This window comes from Poromitra crassiceps, assembly GCF_964638095.1.
Source record: "Poromitra crassiceps genome assembly, chromosome: 10".
NCBI lineage: Eukaryota > Metazoa > Chordata > Actinopteri > Beryciformes > Melamphaidae > Poromitra > Poromitra crassiceps.
Genome location: NC_139631.1, coordinates 53,204,956 through 53,220,662, shown reverse-complemented (window position 1 = coordinate 53,220,662; position 15,707 = coordinate 53,204,956). Strand labels below are relative to the sequence as shown.

General features: G+C 44.0%; 1 protein-coding gene across 1 annotated transcript; it reads left to right on the top strand.

Moving 5' to 3' along the window:
* The first annotated feature begins 4,228 nt into the window (after nucleotides 1-4,228).
* Nucleotides 4,229-14,516, top strand: LOC310783247 (phosphatidylinositol 4-phosphate 5-kinase-like protein 1). Its single transcript, XM_083644069.1, has 10 exons — nucleotides 4,229-4,324; nucleotides 6,625-6,806; nucleotides 6,913-6,963; nucleotides 7,672-7,826; nucleotides 8,645-8,769; nucleotides 9,639-9,673; nucleotides 9,785-9,840; nucleotides 10,854-10,966; nucleotides 12,314-12,476; nucleotides 13,661-14,516. The coding sequence occupies exons 2-10, from the start codon at nucleotides 6,630-6,632 to the stop codon at nucleotides 14,073-14,075; spliced, it is 1,290 nt and encodes a 429-aa protein (XP_083500195.1). The 5' UTR covers nucleotides 4,229-4,324; nucleotides 6,625-6,629; the 3' UTR covers nucleotides 14,076-14,516.
* The last annotated feature ends 1,191 nt before the right edge of the window (nucleotides 14,517-15,707 follow it).

The window sequence follows — 15,707 nt, the reverse complement described above, 5'->3', positions numbered from 1 at the left end:
TACCAAAGTAAAACACAGACAGCGTCTTGGTGGTGTCTGTTGTCTGTAGCTTACCAAAGTAAAACACAGACAGCGTCTTGGTGGTGTCTGTTGTCTGTAGCTTACCAAAGTAAAACACAGACAGCGTCTTGGTTGTGTCATTGTAGTGGAATTCATTCCCCTCATGCCTGCCATAGCTGATGTAGCGGCTGATGTATCTGCTGGCTCTGTGGAACCTAGACAGAAGATGTGGAATGAGAAGGTAAATTGTGAAGTTAATACAGATCAGGGTTCCCACACCTTTTAAAAACATCAAATTCAAAGACTTTTCAAGGACTTTCCAGGCCCAATTCCCTCAGAATCAAGGACCCATCGACCATGGCCTAGTTTGAGATAGAGATCTATTTATTTTAGTAAGGTTGAGAGATCTAGCAGGCTTCACAGAAGCTTTCAAGGCGTGGATGATGCAGACAGTACGTAGAACATAGCCTATTCCATACACAAATCAAAAGAACCTCTATTCTTACACAAAATGTATAAATTCAAGCACTCTCAATGACCATGGCTATTTTTGACTATCAAAGCCTTCGTCAAATCTGCATTGCCATATTTTGTGAATCAAAGAACTGAATGTGCGTCTTGAATAAAGTCTCACCTGACAACGAGGCAGGCGGCAACATCGGTGCAGTCGGTTCCCGCCAGGTCCTCTGGCTCTGAGAAGGGCTGGCAGGGGCTGAAGGAGAGGAGCACCTCTGCACTGGCCTGCTGTGGAGCACTGCTGGACAGCAGCACAGGCTTCAAATGGCCCAGGAAGCCCTCCGCATCTCCCATGGCTGTCAGGTCGATCACCCCCGTGCCGTCCATCATGATGCATTTGCAGTCGTTGACTTTGAAGCAGCCCGTCTTCTTGGGCTGAGCGGAGAGCGAGGAGGAGAAGATGCTAAAACAAAGCGCTAACGTGAAGAGAGCGGCTGGAGAGCTCATATTGACGGTGTATCTACACACTACAGCTGAGCTGGATGTAGGCGAGCAGAGCGGGAGGGAGTCCTCTGTTGAAGCGGGCTCATGAGGGAAGTAGCACTTGACAGCATGGTGATGGTAGAAAAGTAATTAGAATAAAGGTGATTAGCCATTCCAGGCATTCCTATGGCTCCACTGTGCTCAGATGACACAGTCTGTTGTGTGGCAGCATCTCAAATACCATCATTCAGCATCAAATACGGATGTTTAATGAATACATATATTTATATTTGTGTGGGGAATTTAGTTATATTGATACAAATACAAATACATTGTGTTTTTCTATTTTACTTTTGTGGTGATAGGAAAAGATGACTCGTTTGTTTTTCTGTCATTTATCAGAAAACCCTTTTTTTCCACCTTTCCCCTATTCCAGGCATGTCCAAAGTCTGGCCCGGGGGCCACATGTGGCCCGCCGACAGATTTGAAGTGGCCCTCGGCTCGTCTCTCAAAATATACTATGTGTGGCCCTTCACACAGTATTGGTTCATCAAGCAGGGAGGGGGAAAGGAAGAGGGCGGGGCTAGTGAAAGGGGGCCATAGCTCGGGATAGGAAGGTGGTAGAGCGTCGGGAATGATTTGAGGGGCGGGGAGGGGGAGTGGCTACTGTCGGCCGGGGGGGGGGGGGGGGGGGGCAGAGCTAGGGAAACGAGCATGTGTCCTTTTGTAGCATGATGTCTGTTTGTAGCATGAAAGCATAGATCAGGGGTGGCCAAACTACGGCCCGCGGGCCAACTGCGGCCCGCTGCCCGTTTTTAAGTGGCCCGCCATGAATTTACATTTTTTTTTTTTTTTTTTTTTTTTTGCTAAAAACGTTTTTCCGTTTTTCTGTTTCAAAGTTTAAAACGGAAAACGAAAACGAAAACGGGGGAAAAAACATTTCGTTTTTTCAATTTAAAACCATTGAAAATGGGTTATACTTGGGCACCCTGACATGGTCTATTTATAAAAAAAAAAAAAAAATTAATGTTTAACTCATTGAATGCCAATGACGACAGCTGTCGTCAATTCAAATACTGACGTAGAGTGCCAATGACGACGGTTGTCGTCAATTGCGTTTTTTGACGGTGGGACGTGGATCAATCCCTGATACATCTCTGGTACAACTATTGTAGCTATTGGAGGTCTATAACCTATTTTACAGAACCCTTAGGTGGCGACAGTGCTCTCCACATAACAGAAAGGCAAGGAAAAAACAAAGAAGAAGTCGTTATGGAAACGGAAATCGCATCGCATCCGTATGCATCGATATCCTGAAGCACGTTACTGCAGCTGTGCCTGCAGCAGCCAATCTGCTCCCACAATTGAGCCGCTCTGTGTCGGTTGCGACAGCACGACAGCACATCCACACCGTGGAGTTATTATTCTCAACTGGAAGCATCGTTGCCGGTGACAAACACACGCGGAACGCTGTAAAAAAGCCTGGCTGTTCCGCACCCTTCACTGTGCGCACAGCAAACTCAGCAGAGAGCCACCACAGACAGGAGGAGGAGTGTGCAGTTGAGGCGAGGCGGGGCGGGGCGGGGGGGGGCACGCAGAGCAGCACACACACAACACCCAGACAGACCCAGGCAGCAGGACAGGATTGACAAACGCAAGCCAGAATATCCGATACCCACCAGCAGCAAATCAAAACCAGCAAGAAGCTGCAACCAGCAGCGCACGCAGGGGCCAGCGCTGCTGGTTGTAGCTAAAAATATTATTCTGCCAAACAAAATTCCCTGGCCTAAACTGTTTTATTGAAGGAAATTATTTTTGAGGTGTGACTACATTAGAAAAGATTAGCTTCAGAGTCAGTGATGTGCTTGAAATGATTAATTTCACAAAAGGCCAATTATCTCAGCTTCTAGAAAAAAATTGCTATTTTTGGATGAATCAAGCTATCTTCTCCGGCTCATAACTAAAGAACGGAAAATGGGATCAATAAACTTTTTTTTGCAGATGATAGAATAGAGTCTCATCGTTCTTTGTGCGTGTTCAGTGTTTACATAGTAATATCACACAATATTCTGTGGGCCTCGAGAAATCACTGAAAACGCTCTGAAACTCTGGCACTGGGAGCGTCCGTTCTCCAAAAGTGGCTGGCACTCAATGAGTTAATACTAATGTTATATTAAATTATCTCTGTCTTAACCTGTTGGCACAGGAAAAGAAAATTTGATAACATACAGAAATACCCATTGTAATAGGTGAGCGCATCAATAAACTATGTGTCATATATTTATTTAGAAATTCAATTTTTGATGGCACAAGGGTTTTCTGGTCCAATTTTTTTGCCGCGAAAACTGCCGCGCTTAATATTGTTTGGCCCGCGACTCCTTATATTTTTCTGTATGCGGCCCACAACCAAAAAAGTTTGGCCACCCCTGGCATAGATAGACCACTCAGGAGTAGCCTATGCGTATGGAGAGGGGGTGGTGGAGAAGGGGCTGACCTGCGCAACCTGCACTGCTTACTTCAACACCTGGGTGTGATTTTTCCATTTATATTTAGGAGCAAATTCATGTAATTGCTTCCACCGGACTTAAGGGGCCATCAAAGTCACCAAGTTTCAAATTCTAATGATTTAATATAATATAATATAATATTATATTATATTATATTATATTATATTATATTATAATAGTAAAATATTGTATGCGTAGTTTACAAGTTGTGTGTGGGTGTGAAAGTGAAGACGGGGTAACCATAGAACATTAAATTGACATTAACAGAAACATCCATTCGACCAACGACAATTATGAATTTTGAGTTGAATAGGCTAACTTTTCCCAATACAACCACAATTCAAGTTTTAATCAATTACCATCTTTGCTATAGTATTTATTGTGTGAATACAATTTTGCATTCAGACAATAACAAATACTTTTGTTATGATCCAGTTTGCTAATTGGTCTCATAATGGTGTCATGTCGGTTTGCTTGTGTTTGCTCTCATCAGTTTCCTCTCTGTATCTGTAGGCTACACTTTGTACATAAAAGGCCCAGCCCACACTGTGCACCTGAGTGACACACCCACTCCCTGTACACCTGAGTGACACACCCACTCCCTGTACACCTGAGTGACACACCCACTCCCTGTACACCTGAGTGACACACCCACTCACTGTACACCTGAGTGACACACCCACTCCCTGTACACCTGAGTGACACACCCACTCCCTGTACACCTGAGTGACACACCCACTCCCTGTACACCTGAGTGACACACCCAGCACAGCTCACCTGGATGGAATGCGGCACCAGTGTTACACGACAGACGGGGCTCTTATTCGGCTTGAACTTTGATCCAAATTGTGTTTTAAGATCTCGTCCAAAGAACCCAGGTAAGACAAGACCTTAACATGACTTCATATTTCACACTCACTTAATAACCAAATGGATCGTCTCTGTAGAAACTGTCTGATGCTCTGTTTAGTTCGACCCACTCTGTTAGTGATGACACTTGTTCTGTAGGAACCTGTACGTTCCATGTGTTTGTGAGTGAGTGTTTGTATCAACGTATTCTGTATGAAACTGTATAATGTGTTTGTGAGTGTGTGTGTGTGTGTGTGTGTGTCTGTGTGTGTGTGTGTCTGTGTGTGTGTGTGTGTGTGTGTGTGTGTGTGTGAGTGAGTGAGTGAGTGAGTGAGTGTTTGTATCAACTTATTCTGTATGAAACTGTATAATGTGTTTGTGAGTGAGTGAGTGAGTGAGTGTGTGTGTGAGTGAGTGAATGTGTGTGTGTGTGTGTGTGTGTGTGTGTGTGTGTGAGTGAGTGAGTGAGTGTGTGTGTGAGTGAGTGAGTGAGTGAGTGAGTGAGTGTGTGTGTGTGTGTGTGTGTGTGTGTGAGTGAGTGAGTGAGTGAGTGTTTGTATCAACTTATTCCGTATGAAACTGTATAATGTGTTTGTGAGTGAGTGAGTGAGTGAGTGGGTGAGTGAGTGAGTGAGTGAGTGAGTGAGTGGGTGAGTGAGTGAGTGAGTGAGTGAGTGAGTGAGTGAGTGAGTGAGTGGGTGGGTGGGTGAGTGACTGAGTGAGTGAGTGGGTGGGTGAGTGAGTGAGTGAGTGGGTGGGTGAGTGAGTGTTTTGCTGTTTTAAACTCAGAAGAGAAACATTGAATTTGATTCATGTTTTGCTGCAAGCTAATATCTAATTATGGATGGAAATGCCACACAGATGTTAGAATTGGTTGCCCAGATATGATGAACACATGATGTCATGTATGTAATATGTATGGAATAGAATATGTGGTAACACTTTAGAATACAGCCCGCGAATAACCCTATAAGTACAGCGTCTGTACCCCGTAGTTACCCTGTAAGTACAGGTGTGGTACCCCGTAATTACCCTATAAGTATAGATCTTGTTACCCTCTAGTTACAGGCTAAATTCACTTCTTGTACCCCGTAGTTACCCTGTAAGTACAGGTGTGGTACCCCGTAATTACCCTATAAGTATAGATCTTGTTACCCTGTAGTTACAGGGTTATTTGCGGGCTATATTCTAAAGCATTACTGAATATGTCAAGTGTTTCAGATGAAGTCACTAAGGTTAGTCTGATTCATTGAGCTCATATTAACCTTTTGGCTTTGGGCTAATCATTGTAAATAAGGATTTGTTGTAATTGAGCTGACCTGCCTGGTGAAATAAAAGTGAAACCAAAATAAAATATATATGAGGCAGTCAGTGGCATCCACTTCTAATATGATGCAATAAAATGCCCCCGTACTTCCAGAACTTAGCACTCAGTCCAACATCTTTGCTGACTTTTCCCCCCTCAAGCCAGCAGGCAGGTAGAAGCCAGCAGGCAGGTAGAAGCCAGCAGGCAGGTAGAATCCAGCAGGCAGGTAGAAGCCAGCAGGCAGGTAGAAGCCAGCAGGCAGGTAGAAGCCAGCAGGTAGAAGCCAGCAGGCAGGTAGAAGCCAGGCAGGTAGAAGCCAGCAGGCAGGTAGAAGCCAGCAGGCAGGTAGAAGCCAGCAGGCAGGTAGAAGCCAGCAGGCAGGTAGAAGCCAGCAGGCAGGTAGAAGCCAGCAGGCAGGTAGAAGCCAGCAGGCAGGTAGAAGCCAGCAGGCAGGTAGAAGCCAGCAGGCAGGTAGAAGCCAGCAGGCAGGTAGAAGCCAGCAGGCAGGTAGAAGCCAGCAGGCAGGTAGAAGCCAGCAGGCAGGTAGAAGCCAGCAGGCAGGTAGAAGCCAGCAGGCAGGTAGAAGTCAGCAGGCAGGTAGAAGCCAGCAGGCAGGTAGAAGCCAACAGGCAGGTAGAAGCCAGCAGGCAGGTAGAAGCCAGCAGGCAGGTGGAAGCCAGCAGGCAGGTAGAAGCCAGCAGGCAGGTAGAAGCCAGCAGGCAGGTAGAAGCCAGCAGGCAGGTAGAAGCCAACAGGCAGGTAGAAGCCAGCAGGCAGGTAGAAGCCAGCAGGCAGGTAGAAGCCAGCAGGCAGGTAGAAGCCAGCAGGCAGGTAGAAGCCAGCAGGCAGGTAGAAGCCAGCAGGCAGGTAGAAGCCAGCAGGCAGGTAGAAGCCAGCAGGCAGGTAGAAGCCAGCAGGCAGGTAGAAGCCAGCAGGCAGGTAGAAGCCAACAGGCAGGTAGAAGCCAGCAGGCAGGTAGAAGCCAGCATCACGTCTCCTCCAGCGTGCTCTTCTGTGTTACAGAATAGATGCCACAGGGAAAGGCAGCTGAGGCCACCGGCCGCAGGCGCTGGTGGCACCTGAGGCAGCGCTGCAGGATGCTGGGGGTGTTCGAGATCGACCCCCAGCACGAGTTCTACCACCTGACCGCACTGATGAAAGACGGTATACGCACCGCCGTGCAGAGCGGCCGCAAGGAGCAGCCGGTGAGCAGGCTGCTAACCATCAGGCCACGGTTCAGTCATGAAACATAATCATAATAATGTCCTCTGGAGACATGAGTTCACTCACACCTGCTTTTTGACTTTGAAGGACACACTCACGGCTGAACATTTCAAAGCAGAGGAGACTCAAGTCCATGAGGCGAGTGGCCATTTCCCTCCTTCCCGCATTTTAGAATCATAGTAGCCTAAAGACATCAAAACGATAAAATAACACATAATATGGAATTATACGGTGATCAACAAACAAAGTGTTAAATCAAAACTATCTTGTATTCTAGATTCTTAGGCATCAAATTCATTACTTATATAATTTGTCTAAGAAAAAATGTCAATATAAGTCTTTAGATCAAAATGGATTTAAGGTCATGGAAAATAGAACACATTCAGTGAGGTGTCGCCAAACTTTTGGGGGCAGTGTGCTGTACGTTCTTAATGCTATGACTTGGTTCCTTTCATTTTTTAGAGAATTGAGATCATTTATTAAAAAGGATAGCAGCCCCTTGAGATGTAGCGAGGGGGTGTGTCCTATAGACACAAATACAATTAGAAAACAAAACGCATACAAACAGATACAAAACAGCATCACATATCATACACTACAAATACACAGATAGAAAAATGGGTTACAATGACCCGGATAGATAGTATAGGCCAAGGCTAAATCAATTACATCAGCATAACGAGTTTGTCTTCAGTTCATTACGTTTGAACCTCCTTGGAGAAACAGATGGGTGGGATGGAGGCGGAGCTTCATGCTGATTGGTTTGAACCCCACCCATGTGTCACTCCAAGCAGGTTCAAACAGACGGTAAGAATGATTTGAGACTGTTTGATCTCTGCCTTCCAGGGGTTTGAGATGCAGACGTTTGCGGGGCCGGTGTTCGCCAGCCTGAGGCGCTCACTGGACATCCAGGAGGAGGAATATCAGAGCTCGCTGTGCTCGGACGGCTGCTACCTCCAGTTTGTCAGCAACTCCAAGAGCAAGGCGGACTTCTTTGTCACGTGAGAAGAATCCTCTGAAACGACGAGTTGTTTTTGTACTTTGTCTCATCTACATATCCAGATTTGATCTTTGATGGAGTCAGTGTTTGTATGTAAAATGCTGCTCTCTTTCTGTATAGAAATATACAGGCAATGCTGCAAGCGAACATCCTCTCACACATGTTTAGTAACGTTACGTGGAGATGGACTGATGTATTCACAGGATGCCCCGTTTTCCTGGTTTTCAGGTCGCAGTTCAAAACAAATTATCGTTTCAGTGCATGGGAATCAAACCGAACTGATCAGGGTGACTTAAAAATCCTATTTAAAGCTGGAAATAAGGTCCAGGTTATAAAAGAAAAAATAATTATTATCCTTTAAAATACCTACATGGTCAGTAGCGGAGGCTCTAACCAAGTGGTTCTTAAAGTGGGGTCTGGGGATCCCCAGGGGGCCTTGGTGGGGTTCCAGGGGGTCCCCAGCAAAAAAGGGTAATAATTTATTTTCACTATACTGTAATTCCATCCATAAAAACAATCACATTACTTTTTTGGTCATGGTTTCATACACTTTCTGTAAGAAAGCATCTACAAGCAAAACTCTTGGTGGTCAAATTTGTGTCAGTGAAGTGGTCCTTGACGTGAAAACGTTTGAGAACCACTCTAACCAACCCTGTGAAGAGCTGTTTTCACTTCTCATAGGTTGGTTTATAAGCATGTAATTTGTTTTAAATGTACAATTAATTTGAAATTTGAGTCTGTAAGTGTCTGTTCAGGCAGCTGCATGGAGCCGTCCCGTAGCTGGTGGGCTTTTTCTCACTTCTGTGTTCCTGGTTGTAGGAATGACAAGAGGTTCTTCGTGAAGACCCAGAGTAAACGAGAGGTCAAGTTCCTCCTGTCCAATCTGCAGGCGTATGTGGACCACTTGGACAAGTACCCCCATTCGCTGATGGTGAGGTTCCTAGGTAAGAACTATTTTGTACTATCAATGGTAAGAACGTAGCTGTGTGTGTGTGTGTGTGTGTGTGTGTGTGTGTGTGTGTGTGTGTGTGTGTGTGTGTGTGTGTGTGTCTGTGTGTGTGTGTCTGTGTGTATGCGTGTGTGTGTGTGTGTGTGTGTGTGTGTGTGTGTGTGTGTGTGTGTCTCATTGTTGGGCAAGCTACTCGGGAAATGTAATTGGTTACTTATTACTCCTTTAAAAAGTAATAGAATGACTTTACTTATTACTTGGTATCAAAAGTAATGTAACGTTACTTGTTAATTCACTATATCACTTTCGCTACCCCCCCTCTGAAAAAGTGATGTACAACAACCTGTACAACCAGCTCCTTTTAGAACTGAATCCTCTTTATTGGAACAATAATTAACCTTAGAGGAGGAGTCAGCAATCAACAAACGACACACATGTTATTTATTTGCCTAGGGCAAAAAAGGAATCACATTCTGACAACGCAGTTAGTCTCACAGAGCCACAGTTACAGAATGTTCTTCATTACTGCTGGCTTTTACAATGTACTGCCACAGCGGTCAAAGTTGTCTGTCTTCTTGACAAAACATCTCCCTCACTGCTGCCACACAGCTGCTGTGGCATTAAGGTAGTACTGCAGCAAAGTGCTCAAACTAATTGAGTAACAACTGTGCCATGAGGCCAGCACTGGAGAAAGTAATGCAGTAACTTGAACTGACTTGGATTAGTACTAAGTGTAATATAATTTTGGAAATAGTAATCCCTTACATTCATAGTTACTGGGAAAGTAATACAATGACAGTAACATGTTACTTTACTTGACTGCCCAACACTGGTAAGATGCACATGTTCCTTTCCACATTCCAGGTGTCCACAGGATTGTTATCCCAAATCAAATAAAGGTATTTTTTATCAACATATTAACAGATTATCTATTACATCCACTATATCTGTACAGTATCCTATTGTATGTTCCATACCATGCCCTCTGTCGCCCTCTGTCTGTTTTCCAGAAGTACTTCATCGTGATGCAGAGTGTGTTTTATCCCGATGAGAGGATCAATATTAGGTAATACATCAGATCAGATCAGATAAACTTTATTGTCCCCGAGGGGAAATTTGTCTTGGGCAACAAAGTGCATTACAGCATGTCGATCAGCAGTAACATGTACCAACAAAAGAAAAACAACAACATGACAACAAGACAACAGTGGCATTTAAACAAAGACTTGCACAGAACCCGGCTGGAACAGGCGGTGCCTGTTTAGGCAAGAAAAATTGCACCCGCCCATATTACACTGACCCTTATTACACTATCATGTGAAAATAAGATGATAAAATAATAAGATAAATAAAAGCATATAACCATAAAAATCATAAAATCATAGAAGCATAAAACCATGGCGAAATAAAAACAAGGAGAAACCACGAGAAGGACTAAAAGAAAAGAACAAGTGCGCTTCCATACTGCCACCTCCCATCAGTGCAGGTGTTTCACCCGTGAGGAAGGGGCTCGCTGTCTATTCAGCAGTGCTATAGAAGTTGGAAGGAAGGAGAGACTATATCTATTGCTTTTGCAGCGGCTGGCTCTGAACCGTCTGCCCGAGGGTAGCATCTCGTACTCCGAGTAGAGGATGTGGTTTGGATCAGTCCGAACTCTATTTGCCAGGTTAATAACTTTGTTATCGAAGATGGACTGAAGTGTAATACAGTGTGGTTGTAGTCTTGTATAAACTTTGATTGTAGATAATGGGTGTGGTTGTAGTCTTGTATAAACTTTGATTGTAGATAATGGGTGTGGTTGTAGTCTTGTATAAACTTTGATTGTAGATAATGGGTGTGGTTGTAGTCTTGTATAGACTTTGATTGTAGATAATGGGTGTGGTTGTAGTCTTGTATAAACTTTGATTGTAGATAATGGGTGTGGTTGTAGTCTTGTATAAACTTTGATTGTAGATAATGGGTGTGGTTGTAGTCTTGTATAAACTTTGATTGTAGATAATGGGTGTGGTTGTAGTCTTGTATAGACGTTGATTGTAGATAATGGGTGTATGACAGTACTGGACATTTTTCTTCACCTAGATATGACATCAAAGGCTGTGAGGTGGGTCGATGGACTAACCCTGCCACAGAGGGGCGCCAAATGATCAAAGTGCTGAAGGATAATAACTTTGAAGGACAGCACATTGCACTGGGTAAGACTGTTGTTTATTTCCTCTTTTGATGCTGCTGTTAAGTTTTTTTTCCCCCTGGTTTCTGTTTCAGCTGCAAAAGAAAGTTATATTATTATCTACTTTAAATAATAATTGGTGTCTTATTGATACAAGATAGAAAATATACCGGGGACCCCCTCATTCTGATTTGTGATTTTGGACTAAGCTTAATTGTTTCCACGGTAACGTGCTTGACTTTTAAATTGATAGGTTTGTTAGATTAGAATGTAATCCATGAACAATTTTAGATTCAAAGCATACAATATTTTCGTTGAACTATGAAGCTTTTGCAACAAAAAAAAGTGTTATATTTTTATTTTCCTGAAAACTTTTCACGGACCCCCTGGCAAAGTGCCACGGACCCCTGGGGGTCCCCGGACCCCCATTTGAGAACCACTGTACTAAAGCTACTTCAGGCGCAAAACACCGCTGATGTGACTGAAACACGTCTCGCAAGTACGACTCACACGGATTTCAGTGGCGCATCTGTGAATAGGCTACGATCTGTTTCCAGTCAGTGTAGCTTACGCAAATAGCGTAGCACAGAATCAGATGATGTGCGACTATAGAATATACCATATAGAATATACCATATAGAATATACCATATAGAATATACCAGGCGCTCATAGAATGTTTGAAATAGAACATGAACCATTAAACAGGTCAAAACACTGACTGTAGGGGAGCTTTAAAATGACATCTACTCCTTTTTCCCCATAAAAAATCCCAGGATCTATGAATATGAAAATATGTTTTAACCTCAAAGGTTTTCCTGCAGCACAAGATGTCCAAGGCTTCATGTTCAATTTCCACATCACACTTATGCAAGTTGAATATTGGAGCAGAATTGCCTTCCAATCTATTTGTGACTGATGTCATAAATCCTGCTCGTAGGCCCGCCCCCTGATGCCATAAATCCTGCTCGTAGGCCCGCCCCCTGATGCCATAAATCCCGCTCGTAGGCCCGCCCCCTGATGCCATAAATCCTGCTCGTAGGCCCGCCCCCTGATGCCATAAATCCTGCTCGTAGGCCCGCCCCCTGATGCCATAAATCCTGCTCGTAGGCCCGCCCCCTGATGCCATAAATCCTGCTCGTAGGCCCCGCCCCGTCAAAATGTGGTTTTCAATGAGCACAGAGAGACGTTCCACTTTCAGCAGAAGATTGTGGAAACAGCCTTCTAGCTTCAAACTCTGCACAGACATCATTCTGCACATAGTGAAGCTCAGACATCCAACTGTGGGAACAAGAAGAAAAACAGATTTTTTTTTTTACTTTAGCGGCTCTATGGAATTGAAAGTGAAAAAAGTGAAATTCTTGTGTTCTCAGATCAACAGAAGTCCTGGTTTGTCGAGCAGCTGAAAATTGACGCTGCCTTCCTCCGTGGGCTCAATGTCCTCGACTACAGTCTCCTACTGGCCAACCAACCTCTGCACCGAGATGAGCTGGACGGGAAGCACTCTTTTGCAAACCTCATTGTTCGCACTACAATGTAGGTTTCATATCAACATAGTGGGAGGATAAAGCCAGTCGTATTTTGTTGTCCATCAGAGAGATCCTTCTTCTGTAAATGAAGACTGTGCAACTTAACTTTGATAAAGAAACGTGTCCACAAAACGGCCTCAGAATGGTTCCCTTAAAGGGAAAGTCAAGTCATAATCGGTCGCTGACTGATACAGTAGTGATTCATCCTGTAGCCAGTTTGTGAAAGCTGCTATTTGCTGCTCTAAACACCTATGATGCGATGATGCTATGATGCTATGATGCTATGATGCTAATGATGCTAATGATGCTATGATGCTATGATGCTATGATGTTATGATGCTATGATGATGCTAATGATGCTATGATGCTAATGATGCTAATGAGATCTGTCCTTCATGGGGGGAAACATCCTCTGCTACACAGGAAGTGATGCATTTTCCAATTTTGTTGAGAGTAATTTGAAGATGTAGAAAAACTGTATTTATAGAGCAATTTGCCTGCTGTTACAAAGTACTTCACAAAGACAAAGCAGAAACGATAAGAATACATACAAATAAGCATACAAGCATGCACACAGAGAATACATACTACATACATACATACATACATACAGTATACATAAATGTATACTGGACCAAAATAAATGCAACACTTTTGTTTTTGCTCCCATTTTTCACGAGTTGGAATAAAAGATGTAATACTTTTTCTGTCCACACGTTAGTGAGCACTTCTCCTTTGCCAAGATCATCCACCTGACAGGTGTGACATACCAAGATGCTGATTAAACAGCGTGATTATTGCACAGGCCCCTGAGCAAGGCACTGGCAATCGTATTGGTGTTGGTCCCACTGCCCACTGCTCCTAGAAGGTTGCTAGTAGAGGATGGGTCAAATGCAGAGGATGCATTTCCCCATGGGGGCAATAAAGGATAACTTAACTTAAGTTCCCTGTGATGGCTACAAATACCATTTTGGGATATTTTGGATATTTTTGACAAAGCATATTTGGAGCAATTGTTAGCAGCAAGAGGCAACAGAGCTCACCATTTTAACTGACAGCTGACTCTGGAGCCAATATTGTCTGTCAGTCCAAGCACTACATATGCTGTAAGAGACAAATTATATATACGTCTAAAATTGCTGAACTTATCCTTTAATGTCTCCTAATTCTGTTCTCTTTTGTCTTTCATAGGTCCATGGACCTAGATGACAGTCCCACCGAGCCAGACCCCCCGTCCGTTCCATTACTGGAGGACAACCCAAGCCAGGTGGTACTAGAAACTACAGAGCGCGGGTCAGATCCACCAGAGGGCGCTGGTGATGGGATTTCTCTCCAGGAGATGGAGAGTGCCAAATCCGACCTGCAGGAGTTCCACACCCATCACCGCAGGCTGCTGCCCAATTTCAAGAATGCGGTTCATGTCATAGACGGGCCGGACGGCCGCTACTTTGTGGGCATTATCGATATTTTCACAGTCTACGGTGTGCGCAAAAGACTGGAGAATGTGTGGAAAAGACTTCGCTTCCCCGGCAGGGCCTTCTCCACCGTCAACCCCCCTGACTATTCACACAGGTTCTGCCATTGGGTAGACAAGCACAGTCAGTGACAGAATGCAGAAAGCCAAATCATTGACATATAAGTCTAACCTGTCTTTATGTCTTTATGCTGATGACTGTATGCTATACCGTGTAGCATGCCATGCTATTTTGCATGTTTCTTTACATGTTGCACCTACTGTTAATTAGATACATGTGAGATATTTAGCTTTTAGCATGAGTTACTTTCAGAAGGGTCAGAAATTCAAAGACTCTACTACTTCAAAATAAAGGCAACTTTTTACACACTAACCTGCGAGTGAAGACAATAAAGGCCAGTTCCTACGATCCTTTCTTCTTGACATGACAAATGTACACAAATTGGTCATGTTTGAAACAGAAAATAACATTTCAGCCATTCAACAAAATGAGCAACCTCCTGTAATGAGTGTGAAAGTTGCCTGCTATTTAAAAGCAACTGTGTGGATATTTTAAGCAGATTTTCTAAACTTCTTTTTTTTCCAATCCAGAATTAGGCTGATCACTTTTTCAAAACATCAGACCCAGAAACCACATACAGAATTCAGATTTGCATAGTGACACCTGCTGGTAAAAAATAAAATAAAGAGCAGCCAAATAATTGTACACTACAGTAATAAAGAGAAAAAAGGGAGCTTCTTGGATATTTAGGAGCACAATTTAATACAGAAGTATGAATGTTTACAAACATGTTTTAGCCTACATGTTTCTGCTTTGATTCTTTCGTAAATGTAATACATAAATAAGTTAATAGCGTAGTGTGACTGAGCGTTAGGCTGCGCCTATACTTTGAAACGATAAACGGAGGCAACTCCACTCTTGAACAATCTCAGCTCGAGACGCCAGCTTTATTTTTCTTCTGGGTCTAGCTAGTGTTAACCTCGCGTCACCAGGCTCTTCTCGGCGAGAAAGAGCCTGGCTCCCGCCCACAATTGATTTTGTCACCCTACTGGTTCCCGCCTAGAGCCCGCCCTAGACCGGATGGCAGCGTTTCTAGCTCGTCAACTTTCACGTTAACTTGACAATTTGACCCAAGTATCAGAATCCTCTTTCACCGTTTTGACCGGTGTGTCAGGCGGTGGTGGCGGAGATGCCATATTGCATAAACGTTTTGTTTTATGTAACGCTAGCTTTGTTTTGATCAGACTCTAGTTTAGGTAACATCACCGCGTCAAGCTAACGGCAACAAAGACGTTGTTAGGCGCATTGCCATCCGGTGTTAATTCTGGGTCCGGGGTTTACGCCCCCATGACAAAAAGCGGGGTGGAAGGTGCCCAGCTAGTGTGGGTCTAGCATAACACAGCGTCAAGCGCCCCGCCAACAACACACACAGACTTCCGTTTCCTGTCTTCAACATAAGAGCATACAGTGTACAGCTCTCCAGAACCTAAACCTAAATTATATAGCACCTCCATAAAAATAGCATTATACTTCTTCATTGTTCAACTGGCAGAGGTACTTTTATATGGCGGTACGGTACGTTTTACTGGATGCTGTTTCCACCATATAGACACTTTAGACAGACAGGTTTCACTATAGTCTCCTTGGGGGCCAAAATGGTGGAGGCGTGCTGCTGCTCGCTGATGTTGCAATGGAGCGATTAATTAACTCTGACTTCTTATCAATGTACGTTCTTTGGCGGAACTGCCCTCACTCGACACGAC